This window comes from Humulus lupulus, chromosome 2, assembly GCF_963169125.1.
Source record: "Humulus lupulus chromosome 2, drHumLupu1.1, whole genome shotgun sequence".
NCBI classification, from domain to species: Eukaryota; Viridiplantae; Streptophyta; class Magnoliopsida; order Rosales; family Cannabaceae; genus Humulus; species Humulus lupulus.
In genome coordinates this window covers 52,098,362-52,119,159 of record NC_084794.1, presented here as the reverse complement: position 1 = coordinate 52,119,159, position 20,798 = coordinate 52,098,362, and the positions used below count along the sequence as shown (strand labels likewise).

Sequence of the window (20,798 nt, the reverse complement as noted above, 5' to 3'; positions counted from 1 at the left end):
TAGACCTAATGAACAAGGTATTCAAGGCTTCCTAGATCAGTTTGTGATTGTCTTTATCGACGACATTCTGGTATACTCTTGCTCAGAGGCAGAGCATGAGCAGCATCTCTGACAGGTATTGTAGAGATTGAGGGAGCATCAGTTGTACGCTAAATTTAAGAAGTGTGAGCTCTGGTTACCAGAGGTAACATTCCTTGGACATATTGTTAGTGGAGATAGGATTAAGGTGGATCCAACCAAGGTTGAAGCGGTTAGGGATTGGCCGAGGCCAAGGAACGCCTCGGAGGTTAGAAGTTTCCTTGAACTAGCCAGATATTACAGACGGTTCAGGGAAAGAATTTTTGAAGATTGCCACACCATTGACTGAGTTGACACAGAAGAATATGAAGTTCATATGGTCAAACAAATGCGAGGGTAGTTTCCAGGAATTGAAGCGATGATTGATTACTGCTCTAGTGCTGAGTCTTCCTTCAGATGGGGACAAGTTTGTAGTGTACTACAACGCGTCGAGACTGGGATTAGGATGTATGTTGATGCAGAGTGGGAAGGTTATTGCCTTCGCATCGCGACAGCTTAAGGAATACGAGCAGCGGTACCCTACCCATGATTTGTAGCTAGCAGCAATGGTATTCGCACTGAAAGTATGGCGACATTATTTTTATGGAGAGAAGTGTGAGATATACACCGATCATTAGAGTTTGAAGTATTTCTTCACCCAGAAGGACCTAAATATGAGACAAAGACGTTGGCTAGATTGGTGAAGGATTATGAGTGTGACATCCTTTACCACCCAAGAAAAGCCAATGTAGTGGTGGATGCTTTAAGCCGGAGGGGTCCAGGACAGTTGTTTAGCTCGAAGCAAATATCAAAGGAATTAGCAGAGGAAATGACCAAAGTAAGGATAGAATCAGTTGTGGGCCAGGTTGCCAATATTACTTTACAGTCTACCCTAGTGGAGAGGATAAGAGAGGGTCAGATGGGTGATGCGCAGTTGCAGGAGGTTAGAGGAAATGTCCTAGCTGGAGCGGCTAAGGATTATTCCATTTCAGGGATGAGTTTGTTGAGGTATAAGGATCAGATCTATGTTCCGAAGGATATGGGTATTAGACTGGAGATTCTTGATAAATCCCATATTACACCATACTCACTCCATCTAGGCACCACAAAGATGTATCAGGATCTACAGACTTTGTATTGGTGGCCTGGGATGAAGAAGAATGTGGTTGAGTATGTAGCCAAGTGCCTGTCAACAGGTTAAGGCTGAACATCAGCGACCAGCAAGGTTGTTATAGCCTTTGGGTATTCCCGAGTGGAAATGGGAAGATATTACCATGGATTTTGTAGGAGGGTTGCCAAGGACGGAGGGGCAACATGACTCAGTGTGGGTGATAGTAGACAGATACACCAAGTCAGCTCACTTTTTGCCAGTGAGGATGACCTATATTGTGAATCAGTATGCAGAACTATATGTGAGGGAGATTGTACGTCTCCATGGGATTTTTCGGACCTTTTGAGATCCTGGAGAGGATCGGGCAGGTAGCTTACATATTGGCTTTGCCACCGTCAATGCCAGGAGTTCACGGCGTGTTCCACATCTCAATGCTTCGGAAGTACGTCTCATATACGACCCATGTATTGGGATATGAGGATCTAGAGCTACAGACAGATTTGTCATATGAGGAGAGACCAGTTCAGATCCTAGACAGAAAGGATAAAGTTATGAGGAACAAGACGATTCCTCTAGTCAAAGTTCTATGGAGGAATAGTAGGGTTGAGGAAGTGACCTGGGAGCTAGAGTCAGCTATGCAGGATCTATATCCCGAGTTATTTAGGTAAATTTCGAGGAAGAAATTTTCAGTAGGAGGGGATAGTTGTAACGTCCCAAAAATGCTAATAAGGTTTAGTGCTTTGATTAGCGTACTGGGAGGGCATAATTGGATATATGTGTGATTAATTGATTAAATGTGTGACTACGTGGCATGCATGATTTATATGATAATATGAATATATATTTATATGCATGTTTATGTGTACTAAATATGCATGTGGGCCCGTTCTTGTTTATAAGGCATATTTGTAATTTTGGCTCATTAAGGGCATAAATGTGATTATATGTGTTAAATGGTTGGGACCACATTATTATGTGGATATATTCACAATATACAGCTCAAGGCGATCCTAGTGAGCGGATTAGCAGAATAGTTACAGCAGGGTTTAATACCCGTCTCGGGGTGAGCTTAGGGGGTATTTTGGGAAGCTTAACGAATATTTGGGATTTATCGAGTAACGGGTAAGTATGTGGTAGTTAGTTGGGCATGTCAAGATCAATTGGGAATTTTTAGGACGACTTGAGAAATTATCAGTAAACGGGGGAAATGACAGTTTTGCCGTTAAGGGAAACAAAGGGGCTGAGTTATTATATGGGCATTTTGGTCTTTGTGTGATAGGATATGGATGGATTAAACTTCAAGAATATGTTAGAATGGATATTTCCAATCACAATACATTCGGGTGCAGTTTTCTTACCTCGAGTCATGTGTGGAGGATGTGTGATAGGCTAAGATCCCTTGTAAATGAATATATGTGAAATCATGAATGTATTGTGATTGGAAATATCTGGAAAGGCAGGTTAGTACGTGCCGCTTTCAATTGCGTGCTTCGCAACTTATATGTATACTATGTTGATGTTAAAGTCCGGCCTAAGGGAGTCGGAGCTGATGTTATGCGTACTGAACGTAACTTGGCCTAAGCGAGCCGAGGTCAGCTAAATAACTAAAAGGCTCAGCCTAAGAGCACCAACACCTAATTAACTGCATCAAGATTGATTTTTATGTTTGGATTCAACTATTATTGTTGCCTAGTTTAGTACTTGTAGTCTACTGTTAATTGAACTGGTTGATCTAAAGTTTACTATGCACACTCTGTTGTTATCTATGCTTGTTGAATTTAGTTTTCTTGATGAGTCTTGGCTCACGGGTCCTACGTGGTCCGGGTAAAGGCAAGGGGAAGCTGCACCAACCATGAGTTGGAGAGCTTTGGGGGCAGTGTGTACATCGGTAGCTGCTCGACCGCCGCGGGCGAGAGATGTACAGGGACTAGAGCCAAAATTTGTGTTTTGCCATTTAGGCTGATTGTGGTTGTATTTACTTTTGAGGGTTGTATTCGCCTTGTAAACATTATTTTTGGGATCTCATGTATCAAACTCTTATTTTAATGAAAGTCAACCGTAATACGATCAAATTCTTTTATACCTAACCCGTCAGTTGACTTTAGAAACACGTTTTTGTTCAAACGACTTGATTAGCAAGTCTTGCACTATTTTAAACACAAAGTGTAACGATCTTGGTTATCCATGGCGTTAGAGAACCACAACTGAGTGTTTTGCTTGAATGACTAAACCCCCATCAAAGGGTGGTCAAATGACCAATTTGCCCCTACACACTCTAACCTTCAAGGTAACCTCCAAGGTTAATTCAGTCATTTTGCCACTACTTCCTGCTAATCCTCAAATTATACTTAAGGTTCTCAATTAATCCCAACATACCCAAATAATCACCAAATAACTACCCATCACCCGATAAATCCTGACTACGTACTAGATTACTAAAAACCCCTAGGCTTACTCTGAGTTTGGTATTTGACCACGTTGTGACTTTACCGTTAACTCGCTCACTAGGATCAACTCGTGCCAAATATCGCGAATATATCCACATAATAATGTGGTCTCAATCACATAACACATACAATTACAATTATACCATTAATGGGTCAAAATTACAAATATGCCCTTATTAACGAAAACGAACTCACATGCATATTTAATACACATAAACATGCATATAATTCATATATGCCACATAGTCTTACATATATTCTTAATTTCACATAATTCGCATATAAATCCAATTATGTCCTCCCTGCACACTCATCAAGACACTAAGTCTTATTAGCAAATTTGGGACGTTACAATACGTATCTTCTTTGTTTTACAAAATATAAAAGAAAAATTATAAGAAAATGAAACGATTGGAGTCATGCAACTCAAAACCCAGTATGAAGGAATCTTTTATTTTTAATTTATAACAAAATTAAATAGGTTGTTAATATGGGTCTATTGAATTAATTAAGATGTTATTTATATTTAACTTGTTTATTCAATTTATATTTGATTTTTTAATATCTGGAGTAAATTTTAATTTGATATTTGATTTTTTATTTCATTCATATTCGGTAGATATTTGATTTTTTTTTAATATCTAGAGTGAATTTTATTTAATTTTTTAAGAATTCAATTAAGAATTTGAATTATTTTTATAAGAATTAATAAAAAATATTTTTTTTTATTTTAAATTTTTTTAATAAAAAGGGGCACAATTTTGTAGTAATCAAAGTTGAGCGGGCAAAAATGTTAATTATTCTACACGCGGGATTGACGTGGCAATGCCACATCAGCATTTAAACGGAAAAATACAACGAAAGCTAACAAAATGACTATGTTTCTGTGAATGGAAAAGTTCGAGGAGAATTTTTTAACATGTCGTATATTTTAGGGGCACATTCTAGTAGTGTCATAAATTTGAGGGGCAAAAATGCTAATTATTCTTATTTTAATTAATTATTATAATAAATAGTATTTTTACCCCCGAATTATTATAATTTCAAATTTTGATCCCGAATTATTCGCGATATTAAAAATTCCCCATGAACTATGAACGTTAATGAAACATGGATTTCTGTTAGATTTTGTCCAATGTGACTAACAGAATGTTGACGTATCACTTTAAATTATGATTGCTAGATGTGTAATTCAAAATAAAATTTGAAAAGTTATTTTAAAAGATTTAAAAATTAAAATTAAATTTTTTTTTTGAAAGAGAATAAAAAATAGAATTTTAAATTAAAAAAAATATTTTTATTAATAAAAACAAATAAAAATAAAAAATAAAAATTTACTTTCTCTCTCTAACTACTTCCTTCACCCTCTCTCTACGATAACTTCTTATTTCCTCTACGATTTCACCAAACCGAGATTTTTTTTTTTTTTTTAAGTTAACTTCTTCATTCAACAACACAACCAACCAAAGGATAACTCATACATATACGCAATATATGCACCAGAGGCACAACCCCAATCTAAGTAGCAACAACTTTGTTCAGAAAAATTCAATACACAAACCAAAGAAATCATATATAGAATAAAAAATTCATACACAAACCAAAAAACATTCAAATAAAAAATAAATCATACAAAAACACAAACCCAAAATTGGATTTGAATTTATAGATCTTCAAGCAAAACTTTTACCAAATTTACATCATCAAACCCCAATAGTACGTAGGATACAAAACTCAAATCTATTTCTAAGTGTGAACAAAATTCAGATTTTCAAAATATTTAACAAATTTACAAGTAAAATCCTCAATACTTTACAACACAAAACTCATATTTGTTACAAAGTGTGAACAAAACTCAAATATATAAAGTATAAGCTCAGATTTACTGCAACCACACCCAGCCTTTGGAAACCCACACTTGCAATGATGACATCGCCGCTTCAAAGCCCTAGACGACGACGAACTTGGCTTCAAATCTAGTGTTCTTCGTTTCGAAGCCCACGACGAAGAACCTAGACCAAATTCATTGTCCCTTGTACATTAAGGATTAGGGATCTCAAATTGCATTGTACCCAGAAAAGAGGAGTTGAGGAAGATGAAGATAGGAGTTGAAGAAGACGAAAGGATTGAAGAAGAGAAATCAGGTAAAGAAGAAAAGAAAAATATATGTCACGTCAGCATTCTCTTAGTACATTGGGTTGAATCTAACAGAAGTTTTATGTTGCAATAACGTATCTAGTTTAGAAAAAAAATTTAACATCGCAAATCATTCAGGGAGCATGATTTGAAATAGTAACAATTCGGGGGAAAAATGATATTTGTTTAATAAATATATAAACACACTAATATATAAATTATAATATATTAGTTTATAAAATATATTTATAATTAAGAAAAAATGGGGAAAATAAAATTTTGGATTAGTAGATTTGTAACACATAAATATATATATAATTAACTTTTATTTATTAAAAATAAACAAAGTAGAGAGCTTTGTTTTTCTTTAAAAAAATTGATTTTTGGCCCTAAGAATCAATGGGCTAGTAGATGATATCTATTTTTGAATAAAATGGGACAAGTGGGCACCAATGCAAAAATTATGGGGTAAGGGAGAACTCTCAACAAAATTGAGGGGGGTAGAGGGTCATTTGTCCTAACAATTATTTAGATTGTGATAATTTCTTTTAACCATATAATTTTGAAATATCGTCACTGAATTTATGATGTGATAATTTAACATTGTAGGGTCTACCTATATTAGTCATGCTTACTAGTATCCTATAACATTACTTTATAATTTGTATAAGATGGAAGGATGTTTTAATAAGTTGTTAATAAAATTGTTATATCAATATGTGCACAATTTATGTGTAAAAAATATGTGTTCTAATCTCTATTCAAACAAATACTAAATATATACCTATGTATACTTTTTCTATTTACAATTAGTATTATATGTTTATATTTACTTCCAGCATGTACATATTTGAAAAGGCTTTTCTGAGGCTCACCTCAAAGTGAAGAGTGAGAAGGTGCCCCCAAAAAATGGACGCCTCAAACATTTTCACAAGACTAGGATTGCACTTATTATTCTTTATTGGGAATTTACTTATTAGGTACCCTTTGTTTTCACAAAGTATCATTTTGATACCCTTTATTTTTAATAATACTTATATGGTACTCTGTATTTTGAAAACATAGAGATTTGGTATCCTAATTGATAAAATTTTGTCAATATGACCAAATTGTCAGCAGTTATATATAATTTGTAGCTCGTATAATTGAGAGTAATTTGATTAAATTAGTAAAATTTTATTAAATAAATTTAAGTTTAGAGTACTAAATATGTACGATTTTAAAATGCGTATACAAAAAATGTACAATTTTAAAATGCAGGGTACCAAATATATATGATTTCAAAATGTAGAGTATCAAAAACACAAGGTACCAAAATGATATTTTGCAAAAATACAGAATAACAAATGGTTACCTACATTTATTGCGCCCAACAAAACTAGTCAAATAATAATATTGGGCCTAACAATAGTGCCCAGAAGCTAAAATAGTAATTTTTGGAGTTTTTTTTAATTAAATACATATCTTTTTTTACTTTTTAAGTATTCTTATTTTTTTTAAAATATGTAATCAAGTTTTCAAAAATACAATTTTCAAAATTTTATAATTATAAAAATGCGGTTTCAGGAAAAATAACTAAAAAACAACAAGAAAATAATTCATTGCATCAATCTAAAATAAATTTTTAAAAAAATAAAATATATATACATTTAAACAACTAAACATCGATCTAAAATAAACTTAAAAATAACGTGAAAATAACATACACAAAAAATCTTTAAAATATAAAAATTTACCTAAAATCATAAAATTAAAAGGAAATATTATGTGACCTTAAAATTTTAATTTTTTAGAAATTAAGTATTTTTTGTAAATAAACCTATTTTTTTTATATAAAATCCTAGCGTTAGTTAGAAAATATCACACGAAAACACTTAGTTCCTAGATCAAATATTCAATTGATTTTTTTTTTTTTTGCAATTTAGCCTTAATTTTTTGTGTTATGATTTTATTAATTTTAATTATGAGTGTTTAGAAGTTTACAATTTAAAAAATATAATTTTAATATAAAATTTGATGAGAATTACGCCTCATCTTACCAAGTCAAAATGCCTTGAGTCTTAAACAAGTTTTTAAATATCACATAGACCCTCTAAAATAAGTTGGACATAGTTCAACAACTTGTCTAATTATGAATTTTTCTCCACAAGTAGATACCATTTGGCTAAACAAATTGCAGATATTTATGAACTAAAAAAATAGAACTTAGAATAATACCATACAATAACGTGTTATGCTAGCACTAAAATCATTAAGTTATTTTTATTTTATGCACCAAATTAAGCACATGTCCATAGTGGTTGCCGTATTCAATACACAAATTGTCATACGTAAGACTTCCAAATATCCAATTCTCAATAAACAGTTGACTTATCAATTAATAGGAGCAAAAAATAATAATAATTAAATAGACCTGTTGAATTTAGTAATTAATAACTTTTCGTGTTAATCATAAGATTAACATAGATTTGACAGTGATGGTCCAACTTTATGATCAACATTTTCTGTTTTGGCTCCTGGTACGTTGCCATGCGCATGAGTAGTCGATCTTCAATCATTGGAAAAACAGTGTAACTTGCATCATCATAGTATATGAGTTTATACCTTTCAATCAAAGCTCAACAAAATTGTCATCATATTCCAATTATTTAGGTATGGAATCATAGAATATGATTTTTAATATTTTTGCTTATGAATCATCATCTTCGGCCATTTTCTGATTTAGTCAAGTTTGGAGGCTCCATTATCATCATCATCATCATCATTATTATAATAATTCTATCTTAGTGGTCCCAAACTTAAATTATTACTTCTTTACAACTATGTAAAAAGGAAAGAAAATAACACACATAAACAGTCAATTAATTGAGTTGTTAGCTAGCACCAAACCAAACCCTCCACTTGGAATTCAAAGAAATGTTATTCTAACACGAGAAACTGCAACTACGTTTCTTTTGTTTTTGTCTAATCGAAACCTTCACGAAGGTGTAATCGACACTGAACAAAGTTGGCTTTGACCATTTATTAAGAAATACATTGCACCTCGCCCCATCACCATTGCAACTTAAGAACAAGGACATTGCTATACATATTTATGTCACAGATGTATCTTTTTTCCGATTCAAATGTTTGATTGTCATTGGATTTTATAAATTTTTAAATGATTGGCTAATGTATAAAAGCCTAATAATAGAGACAAACCAACTCAGCTTCGCACAAAAATATTCAAGCACTTATAAGATTGTTGTAAAAGGAATAATGGGAAAAGGTGACATTTAAGTAATTACAAATATTTCTTTTCCCAACTTGTATGCATCGCTAAAACACCTACCTAAAAGTCTGTTTAGATAGGGTTTGTGGTAGGACAAAAGTAGATTATTTTGTACCAATCGGGAGAATTAAGCTGTAGAGATACCCGATTTTATTATCAGGTTATTCTGCCAATTATTTTAGTATAATTATATTAATGCACGTCACTTTATTAAAATTTAATAAAATAAGAATAAACTTTTTCATTATGCCTAGTACTAGTAGGGCCTTCCCTGGCCCACATCCTCAACACCTCACGGCTCATGCTCCTCCATTCTACAAACATCTTCAGACTGACTGTTATTCATGTCAGCATGGCACTCTTTCCCACATCTAAAGAGTCAGATTAGAGAGCATCCATACTATACTTGGCTGCCTTTCGCGTGCATTAGTACGAAGATGCTTTCCACAGAAGAGAAAATTGTCCCCACACTTATGCGTGGTGGAGATTTTGCTCTATGGCAACAATAGGACAACGTACCCTACAAAAGATTCTACTACTACAAAATCTTTCCCAAGTAGAAGTGCTGTGTGAGATATTTAGTGATGATAATCAAATTTAATGACCATTGATAGAGTAGAGACATCGGGAAAAGCAGTGGATTCAAATCGACATAATCCATGAACAACGTAAATATAATAACACATTCATTTATTTATTTAGATAGGACCAATACTCTCAACTCTAGAAGATTAAAAAGCATCTCGCCTATACCATATCAGAAACAGACATTCAAACGGAACAGTAGTAGTTCAAATACATAAAAACAATGACAAAAGAACAAACCATAACCCCAAAAGTTTGTTTTATTCAACGACAATACTAATAGAAAAACCACATCCGAAATAAACGAAGGAAGAAAGAAACTAATTCTCGTCGGATTCACCTCCTGAATCCTTCTCGTCCTCGCTCCAACAGCGTTTCAGAATTGACCGGGGAGATGCACTCTCTGCATCCTTAACAAAGCTGTAGTAGATGATACTTCCACCCATGCCGAGCGCTTCAGTGTTCTTTTCTCCAACAGAGTAGCCCTTCAGGTGCACTGGGAACTTGTGTACAAGGTCTTCGTTCACAACATTAGAGTGCAGAGCCACGGAGAATTCATTTGGCTGGAAGCAAACCAAGACCCTCTCAAGCAGCTGGCTCAGATCAACCTTTTCGAAATCATACCCCATCGTTTCAAAGCTTGCATAGCTGAACCCATCTTCCGGGGTCACATGGATAGTAGAGATTGCGTCCCCTTCAATAGAGTTCATGGAGTAGCCACATGGCTCAAACTCAAAATCACATATTTCAGATTGGGGGAGAATCTTCCTGATTCCAGAATTCTCAGTCATCCCAGTGGCAGAGCTGGCTTGGGTTTTGTAAAAGACAGAAGCACTTTCTCTATCGAGACCTGTCATGCACATCTCGAGAGTATGCACTGACCCAGTCTGCTGAGAACCGAAAACCAGGCTAGCCAATTCAGCGTGGGCAGAGTACACATGCCACTTCTGTGGTTGATCAGGGCTGCCCATCATGTAAGCACTGCTGGACAAACCAAGCTTGCCAAAGTAGCTATCGAGGACAGCAACTTCCTCTGAAAAGCTACGGTGGGGATAAGACTGAGCACCGGGAAAGATAAAGTTCCCACGAGTGTATTTCACAGATCTTACAGCAAGAGATAGGGAGCTAGCCAGCTTCAGTATGGCAGGGATAGAGAGTAGCAGTTTAGTAGTCCCGCAAGTTTTGATAATGACTTTGTAAGGGTACACAAAGAAGCTAGATTCTGAGAGAACATATGAATCAAGTTGATCATTAGACAGCGAAGAAACAATAGTGCACTCAGCTGGCTTTAGAATCTCATCCAATTGAGACTTAGACAGAGATCGGAAGCCCATACCCCCTGGATCAGCGAAGAGTCCAGGCTCAAAAAATGAAACTTCGAGCCTCTTCTCAAAGCCTTCAAACCCGATTGCAGAAACTTGATCGGCCATTTTTAAGCGAACAAATAAAAAAACGCTGAAAGGAGCAAAGGACGAGCGAAGGATGCAGAAAGTTGAAACGGACGAGAGTTAAAGAGAGTAGACAGCAAGAGAAGAGGGGAAGAGAGGGAGGAAAGAAAGAGAGACAGTGTATTGTTTGGATGCAGTTTAAACGAGCTCAAGGGGTTATATCAGAGCACGGGAGAGTCAGGATGGCTTGCGAACGCACTGCAAAAAACACAAAAGTTAAATAAGGTTAGCAAAGCCATTTAGACACAAAAATGCAAGAACGTCCGTGTAAAGAGTAAAGCTAAACCAAAAACTTACGTTGGAGTATGCAGCTGATCTGAATTTCTTGATTCCACCGGCAGGGCGAAGGTCTTCAATGCTGTATCCGAGGGGTGCTTCGTAGATCAATGATTTATTACTACTACTACTACTAGACTTCTTTTTCCCACCCTTAGACTCCATCAGTTCATTCAGATATCTGCAAAACCATTCAAAACAGAGTTAGCAAATGAAAAGCATTACAGAAACAAGACATGAAAAAAGAAACCTGTAAAACTCAGAACAAATTGTTACAATATTATATACGTATGAATCACAATCATACCAAAATAAAAATTAATATTAAAACAAAGACCAAAAGTTTGTCCTTCACAAACAAAAAGGCACAACAATCATTAACGAAGACCAGTAGTTGATCCTTCCCAAAACATAAAGACACAATAATTAAAAGTTATAATTATCTCATACGAGATCCCAAAAGACGAAACATATAAACGTTAAATTCCTAGCAATTTATAATTTTCTAATATTAAAAAAAAACCCTAGTTTCAATACGAGTATAATAGAAATCAAATATCACCTATATCAATTAAATTATTTCACAATATAAAGTTCCGAAATAAAAATCATAATACGAAAATAAAAACAAATCATGAACGGTAGCAATACTTACAAATTAATATGATATCGTGAACCAGAATACGAACTCCTTCACGAATCCCCTTTTGTAACTTTTCGAAGAAAACCTGAAACAATATTTTAAAACAGAACCCAAAATTAAAATTGTAAAAAAAGCGATTAAAGAAACGAAACAACAATTTAAAATATAAGTAAGAAAGACTTACGGATCAAAGAGAAATATAAGGGAAAAAAGTTGAGAACGATTCTGCGGAAACCCTAGAGAATTGAGGAAACGAAGAAAATAACAAAAAATGCGAAATAAGCGTTGTAGAAGTAAAGAATGGAGAAACTTATGGGGAGACTGGCTTTATATAGGGGGGAGAGAGAATGCGAGTTTGCGAAATTGCCAAGCAGTTTCTAACGAAATTACTAAGATACCCTTTTCCAGGCTGGCTGATGGTTTCTTCTCAGCCACGAGTTCTCTACGGTTACTCTAATTGTACCCATTCATGCTTTTAGGTGCCGATAAGTTAGGCGCGTGTAAGCCACGCTAGACGAGAAGATAGATGGTCCTAGATTATCAGTAATATTTAGCCGTGTTATCTGGAAAAAGGGTAGTTTCGACATCCTGATTATGTGCCACGTGGTTTATTTTTATTGGTTAGAGAAAAAGGACAAAAAATTTGGGAAAAAGCACCAGATCCCCGTACGTTGAATAGTGAGAATCTTTTTTTCTGGGCCAAGAGTTTTAATTTAAAAGTGGACTACACAGATATATTGTACGGTCAAGATTGATTAAGTTGACAACAAGATCACACGTATTGGGATTGGTTTGATATCTGAGCTGTCTTTTTTTGTTTTTTCTTTTTCTGCTTTGATTTGATTTTTTTTTTTTTTTTGAAATGGCTCCAAATTTTCTTATATCTCCTACTACACACGTACACCTACTTTACAGATTTCTACGTAGAATATTTAATTTTATTAAAAAAAAATTCAATTTATGGTTTTTGAAGAAAATTTATTCTTTTTTTTTATGTTTACTGATATATATTATTTTTTATATTTATTTTAAGATTATTTTTTCTAAGATTGTATTTTTTAAAATTTGTATTATAAAAAAAATTAAAAGATATGTATTTAAGGGAAAATCCTTACTATTTATGGATAAATGTGCCCAAATGGATGAATCTCACTCCATATCCATTAACTTCTCGTATCCAATATTTATAGTTGATTTTTGGACTGAAAGTAATAATACATAGAGGGTGGTTGAAAGTCATAAATTATGTTATTTATTTTATATTATTATATTATTTGAAAACTTAGAAGAAAGAAAAACATCACATGTACAAATTACAAAAAGCTTATTTTATTATTAGAACATAATAGAAAACATAATAGACAAAATTTTAATATTAATTTAGCTATTGTCAGATTACCTTATCACGTGAATGTGGACGCGACTATTAGGAAGAAAGTTTGAAAAAAATGACAAGTTGACACAATAATGCAAGGAATAAATTCTCCTGACAATTGACAAAATTAGGTAAGGCAAGTTTACCAAATAGCATATTTAATTGACCACGTATTATGAATGTGAGCCCGCTTCTCCGAATAATTCCGGCTACGACCATATATATGAAAGAGTAAGTCAAGCACAATATAGCATGCTATGTTATGGTTCGTGCTGTGGCAGGGCAAATTAGATCGACCCATTGTTCTTATTCAGATTTATTTTTAGGCTTATTTTATTAATACAAAAAATGTGAGAATGAGAAATTAAATTATCGATATCCTCTTTAATAATTAATTGACTCATTACCAATCCAAATATATTTATTTATCTAAATTATAGTTTGAGATATTTTTATATATTTTTCAACAATACTTTACATAAAATTATATCAAATATAATTATTAGAATTTGAATATCTACTAATAAATGCTACAAATCTTAACTCACAAATCTTAAAATAAATTAATATAATTATAAAATTATGAATATTGAGAAAAATAATAGATTTTTATTATCATTTTAGTTTACATATAATTGACAAATAAAATTTATTACCATCATTAATGTCAAAATATTGGACTTTTTATCGTATCGTACTTTCGGGCTAGTTTGTTCGTGCTTTTGTATTATGCATTCGGGTCTGTCGTGCCGTACTCAGACTCATGTCGTGTCTTACCAATTTTCAATTCATGTCATGCCTGACTCAAACCCATATTTGTTTGTGCCATGTTGTGTTCGTGCTTTCCGGGCTCATGCCGGTTTCGTCCCGTGCTAAAAAGTCCGGGCCTGTATTTACAGTTCTAAATACAAGCAACTTGCAATGCATGTTAGCTTTATAGAATTTATTAATTATTTTTATTAAATTTGTATGTTTGTCATATAAATTTCAAATATATAAATAATTTTATAGATAAAAGAATAACATAAACATATTAAAAAAAATTAAACCAAAACATTATTGTTTATGGTTTTTTTTAATATATATAATATGATAACTTTTTTAAATATAAGTGATAACTTTTTTAATAAAAACTAAGATTATGTATTATATATTATTTTTATAATAATATTTTATAATATTTAAATTTATATTAATATAAGTATTAGATATATTCTTGTATTAAATATTATTATTAATATGAATTTAAATATTATAAAATAATTATTTATAAATATGTAGTCTTACATTAAATATTATTATAATGATATTTTATAATATTTGAGTTTATATTAATATTAAATCTATTTTTAATTAGTATCAAAAGTATATTCTGTTAAATATTTAAAATATTTTAATAAGGTTAACAAAAAAAATCCTTAAAATCAATAATTTTCTTTATCTACATACTTTATAAATAGAATAGATGTATAATAAATTCCGAGAAATTATGGGATAAGAAAAGGTATATTAGTAGAATAATCTTTTAAGACTTGGTCATTGGGCTCAAATTATTTTGGAACCAAAATAAATTGAAAACTTGTAAAAGAAAATGATTTTTTTTTTATTAAAAAATGATTATCTGTTATGATTTTATAACTTTCTAGTCGTTCAACATATTTTTTACTTTTCTTATGACGATATTTATTGTAGTCATAGCGAATTTTAGTACGTTGAGTTTTCCAAAAACGTGCTAGAAATTTGTGATAATTGGGATCATAATTTATCCATGCGGTGATGATAAGAATACCCTATGTCGGTTCAAAAAAAAAATCCCTACCACATTCGCCTATAACTTTTTTGCTGTCATTTAAAGCTCTGATTTTATTTTTTTGAATAACAAAATTATTTTTATTACAGATATACCCAACATATATTAAACATCTATTGTACATGAACGAAAAAAGAAAAAAAGAGTGGATGTATATATTTCTAAAAGAAAACTACTAAATGAGAAAGCTTCAATTTACCAAATCCATATACCAATTAAGGCAAAATTTCCTATGTGTGATGCATTTCCTTGAAAAGAGATTTTGACAAAAGGCCTCTTTCAACCATGTGATCCCAGAATATATGTAGGATTTGATGGTCACTAGCATAAGAATCGTTCAAACTTCTATAGAGGTTGCGTGTTATCATCAACCTCCTCTTATACATTTCATCTAGCAACACCATAACAACACTTGACTTCCCTGCTTTCAGGTTGGCATAAGCTAGAGTGGTGAATATGACACTGTCTCCTGAAACTTTTTGGCCTTGCATAGAACTGTAAATGTTTTCAGCACAATCAAGCCTTTCCCTTTTACATAACCTTCTAATTAGAGCTCTGTATAAAGAAAGATCAACACATAGACCTCTTCTAGTGAATTCCTCTGGGAGTTTTGCAATGGCATCTTCATTCTCTTGATTACTGAAACCATCTACAATCCATGAATATGTACAATAACTAGGGGAGAATCCGGCACTGAGCATTGAGAACAAGAGTTCTTTAGCATTCTCCATATCCTGCATCTTGCAGAATCCGTGAATCAGTGCTTTGTATGTGAACTGATCTAGCTTTAGTCCAGCCTCCAACATCTTCTCCTTCACCTTCATTGCGGACTTCATATCTCCTATCTTGCAATAAGCATTAATCAAAGTATTACATGTGACATTGTCAGGCTCAACTTTTCTTTCATTCATTTCAACCAAAAGTTTATTTGCATCCCTCATCTTGCCTTCTTTACACAGCATGCGAAGAACCGAATTATAAGCAACAACTCCAGGGTATAATCCTTTTGCCTTCATCACCTCAAGCAGTCTTAAACTTTCTTCAATGTCATTCTCTCTACAATATCCATCTACTAAAGTGGTGTATGTTATATGATTAGGGGTAGCACCTTTGATTTCTCGGAAAAGCCTCACAGCTTCTCTCATCCTACCTTCTCTACAAAATCCATAAATAAGTGAATTATAAGTCACAATATCAGGACTAACTCCTGTCCTCTCCATTCTATGTTGAACAGACAAAGCTTCATAGTGCATGCTCCTTTTGCAATACAATGATATTAATGTGTTATAAGTGAAAAGATCAGGAAAAATACACTTTAACTCCATCTCACTCACTAAACTCTCTGCCTTCTCTACATCTCCAGAATTGCAACAAGCGTGAATCAGCACATTGTATATGTGAATATTTGGAACAACCCCAATTCGAATCATCTTCTTGTAAACCTTCCAAACCAAATTTGTCAACCTATCCTTGACCAGAGAATTCAGAAGCACAGTGCAAGCTGGCAAATGCGGCTTAAGCCCATGTAACCTCATATGGTCAAAAACCTGAATTGCATCTTGGGCCATCTTCATATTCGCGTAAACTATCAGAAGCCAACTCAAAACATGAGAATTTGCATCTGAGTCACCATGGGTGCTGACCAAAGCATTCAAAACTGAAGGTGAAGACAAGAAATCTCTCTGGGCAATCTTTTCAAGCAATTCTTGTGCAGATTTGAACTGTCTGTGCCTTGTTAGAATGTGAATCATGGTCCATGAGCACTGCAAGGAATGCTTGTAATTTGAATTGGGTATTGATTCAACCCATTTGTAAAAAGCCCAAGTGGGAGAAGGACCGTAGCCATGGAGTGAAAGTTGCATAAGTACTTGGTGGATAGTTGTTGAGCTGAGACTAAAACCGACCTTGGGATTGAAGAGGTTGTTCCACTGACCCTTTAGTACAATGGCGCAAGCACCCAGAATCAACTGTGTCTCACCACTAGGACCAATCAAGCCAACCATGCGCACACGCAAGCTCACAATTGACTTAGAGAGTTTGGAAGAAAATAGTAGCCTGCTATTTGTTTCTGGCTTGGTTTCAAAAGTTGCATCACTTTCATTTCTTCATTTATGAACTAGGATGCTGGAGGGAAATAACCTTGAAAAAAGATATCCAATTTTGATCAAGACTATTTTGAGCAGACACAAACACATATGGTCAGAGATAGAGAGCTTACAACTGGAGGAAGATGGCTTGAAAACGAGCTTACTAATAACAATAGTATTGGAAACGACTGCTTGATCAAGACTATTTTGAGCAGACACAAACACATATGGGACTAATGATTCAAGAGCCTTTATGGAACGATTTTGAAGCTGGTGACATTACGGAAATGGACTTACTTAGAGGTTTAATAGATTAATGAATGTTGAGAAGAAGAAGAATAACATTACAATTCAACAGTTTTGAGATTAGCAGTATTTGAAAAAAACTGGGTGTGGTATAAATAAGATGACTTGTTTCTGAGGCTTAGAGAATTGGTATGTGTTCTGATTCTAGTGGAAAGAAAATCAGATAGAAATAGTTGAAAGAAACGAAAAAAGGAGACATAACCCAGTAATATATACAATAAATGAGAGATACATAAAGTGAAATCATCTAGACATCTGATGAGGAATTTCTTCGAACAGTTGGCGTGCAAATTGAGCCATGAACATAACAGCATTGAGAAACAAAACCCAGCAAGTACGACGCTTCCATGGAACATTTAAAAACACAAACGTTGAGAAATGAAGAGCGAAGGTAAAAAAAACATACCTCCCGTGTTCTTTCAAGCTTGAGAAAATTACAGAGAGTCCGACAGCAGGGACGGAGGTGAGGGCAAAGGCCAAGGAGAGACAACAGCGTAGTCGACTATTCCGTAATTGAGTGTCGTAAGCTACTCTATATCTATTTTAATTCACTAAACTTCTACTTTTTTATTTTTTTTATTTTACCTCAACGAAACACACACCAATTTCTCAATTTTACACCAACAAAACTCTACTTTTATATTTTTTATTCATTTTAAATACTCTTTTCACTTTCAATAATATTTCTATATATTTTAGCATTTATAATATTTATTCATATATGATGTGAATATAATTATACTTTATTTTAAATTAATCTAAATTTACAAAACAAATAAAGTATAAATTAATTAAAAATATATAAATAGTAAAAAATTTATAAAAATATCCATTATAAATATTGTAATAATAAAATATAAAAGATAATATATTGTAAAATTTAATAAATACATAAATAACAAAACATCTAATTAATGAATCATAAAGAATAACATTAAAATATTTAAAATAATATAATATTAATATAATATATATATATCTTCTATATAAAAAATATGCAGATAACGGAAATTCTTAGTTTTAATGGGTTGTTTTGTTAACTTTAATGAAATATTCTAAATATTTAACTGAATATACATTTAAAACTTACTTAAAAATAGATATTTATCAATTATATTAATATAAATTAAAATATTATAAAATATCATTATTATAATAATATTTAATATAAAACTACTTATACAATAATCATATTAATTTAAATTCAAATTCAAAGGTTATAAAATATCATTATTATATAATACAAAATATTTAATAATTATATTAATATAAATTTAAATGTTATAAAATATTATTATGATAATATATAATCTTAATTCTAAAAATTATATTAATATGAATTATAAAATATTATTATTATAATAATATTTAATACAAAAGTAAATGTTTAATACTTTTATCAATATAAATTTAAATATTATAAAATATCATTATAATTGAAATTCCGTTTTTAGTAATTACCAAATGTCAATTTTAGGATTTATAATAATAATTGTTTACTGAGTTTTTCTAAAACTAAAATTATCAAAGATAAGAGAGCAAAAAGAAAGGATTTAAAGAGAATCACACAAGGGTTTTACGTGGTTGGACGTTAAAGAGCCTCAGTCCACGAGTCTGTTGTATTAAAGCTTAGATAACTTTAGCAATGGAGTTTTATGTAAGTTTGAGCAGAGTATGTGCTTACAAAAGAAAATTCGGATCCTCTCTACAATGCACAACTGGTCCTATTTATAGGGAGTTGGATGCACTGGACTTAGGTCGGACTAATCCGGGCCCAATGTAGATATAATTATGATTTGCTCACTAACGGAGGCTTAATATAAAGGATTCTATCAAATAAAATACACTAATCAGGGCCCATTGGGCCGGCTTGAGCATAACCACGCTATACAACTGACAACAGTACGCAGCTTCAGTCTGGTCCACGTGGGCTTCTAAGGAGATCCTGGGGACAGAATCTGTCAGAGTAGTGGCAGTACTATTCTGAATAACGACGTACATTCCGTATGTAACCTCTTCTGCGGGTTAGTTGAGGAGACAAAACTCTGTGTTTCTCGGGGGGATGTCAGTGGCGGGGACAGTCTGTCATGCCCAACCCGGACACCTGGTCCGGGTTCATTTACCAACATCCCGATCCATTTACCAGGACCCTGGTTCATTTACCAGAGCTCGGGTTCATCCGCTATCGTCCCGGTCCATTCTTAGACTTGAGTCCATCACCTTTAATCGCATCCCGGATGATGCATTAGGTTGGGTCCGGGATGACAAATCGGGCCCACGTCATGGTCCCGGTTCCCTTGTGTGTGGGCGCCCAGTGGACAGTGCTGGGCTGGCTGGTAATTGGGCCATTCGGACTTATCCCTTCCCTATCCATTGGGCTCAGTCTGAGCCTTGGATATCTTTAAAATAGCCAGTGTGTCGTGCCACGTGTCCTGGGGGAAAACATGGATAACATTTACCCTCCAAGCGTTCACCTGTGCTTGCACAGTGGAGGCTTGCTTCATTTTCCCGGATCAAACTTTAATATCCCGATTCGTTCCTCAGGAGACGGGTCCATTTCATGGGGGGCCACTTGGTTAAACTCGCATGAAAAGAGTTTGCACCAATGTCCCTGATCACATCCCAACAGCCCGGTTTGTTTCCTAGAAGGCAGGTTCATTTACTTAACGGACGTTCGGGCGACCCCTGTCCTTTCACATTCATCATGCTATACGTACGTGTTTCCCTATAATTGGTGCGTCCATATTACTCGCGCCTGACAGATTTGGGGAGAAACTCTTGATTATCGCGTTGACAGCCAAGCGTCAACATGATTTCTGAGGCGTCTCGTCTATACGAGTGATGCTGATAGGGTAATTGAGTGAGTCATTTAATGTTTATGCACCAATTAGGACCGTTGGATGAGGAAACTCCTAAAATTTCATGTTGTGGATTATTGGATCGGGTGGGCGCAGATCACCAATCGATGAATCCACGATTTGATACTCGAGTGGGCTAATTAGACTCTGCGCAATCTAGGACCGTTAGATGAGGGAAGTTATTCTAAACTGTTGGATCAAACAGTATGCTTTTTGCCCTATAAATACCCCTAGATTTTCATTTGTCACTTTACACATTCTGAACAATCAGAGCTGAGAGAGGGAGTGTTTTATGTCCGAGTTTGCCGACGAGATTCTCCGACGATTGCTTCACCTCCATCGTCGCTTCTTCCCGGACCACATCTTTTCTGCACCACCATCAGACAAT

The 20,798-nt window shown here is 33.7% G+C and overlaps 2 protein-coding genes across 2 annotated transcripts; both read right to left on the bottom strand.

Moving 5' to 3' along the window:
• Window positions 1-9,695: 9,695 nt before the first annotated feature.
• On the bottom strand, window positions 9,696-12,301 carry LOC133817807 (S-adenosylmethionine decarboxylase proenzyme). The gene is made up of 4 exons (XM_062250410.1): window positions 12,159-12,301; window positions 11,987-12,059; window positions 11,353-11,512; window positions 9,696-11,253 (listed from the first exon to the last, which is right to left on the bottom strand). The coding sequence occupies exon 4, from the start codon at window positions 11,035-11,037 to the stop codon at window positions 9,928-9,930; it is 1,110 nt and encodes a 369-aa protein (XP_062106394.1). The 5' UTR covers window positions 11,038-11,253; window positions 11,353-11,512; window positions 11,987-12,059; window positions 12,159-12,301; the 3' UTR covers window positions 9,696-9,927.
• A 2,909-nt stretch (window positions 12,302-15,210) lies between these two features.
• Window positions 15,211-18,182, bottom strand: LOC133817806 (pentatricopeptide repeat-containing protein At5g38730). Its single transcript, XM_062250409.1, has 2 exons — window positions 17,959-18,182; window positions 15,211-17,434 (listed from the first exon to the last, which is right to left on the bottom strand). Exon 2 carries the CDS (start codon window positions 17,160-17,162, stop codon window positions 15,390-15,392), a length of 1,773 nt encoding a protein of 590 aa, XP_062106393.1. The 5' UTR covers window positions 17,163-17,434; window positions 17,959-18,182; the 3' UTR covers window positions 15,211-15,389.
• Window positions 18,183-20,798: the final 2,616 nt, after the last annotated feature.

What these genes read in the sequence shown, in the direction of transcription:
- LOC133817806 (XM_062250409.1), bottom strand. Translation starts at nt 17,162, where the DNA reads ATGGTTGGCTTGATTGGTCCTAGTGGTGAGACACAGTTGATTCTGGGT.
- LOC133817807 (XM_062250410.1), bottom strand. Translation starts at nt 11,037, where the DNA reads ATGGCCGATCAAGTTTCTGCAATCGGGTTTGAAGGCTTTGAGAAGAGG.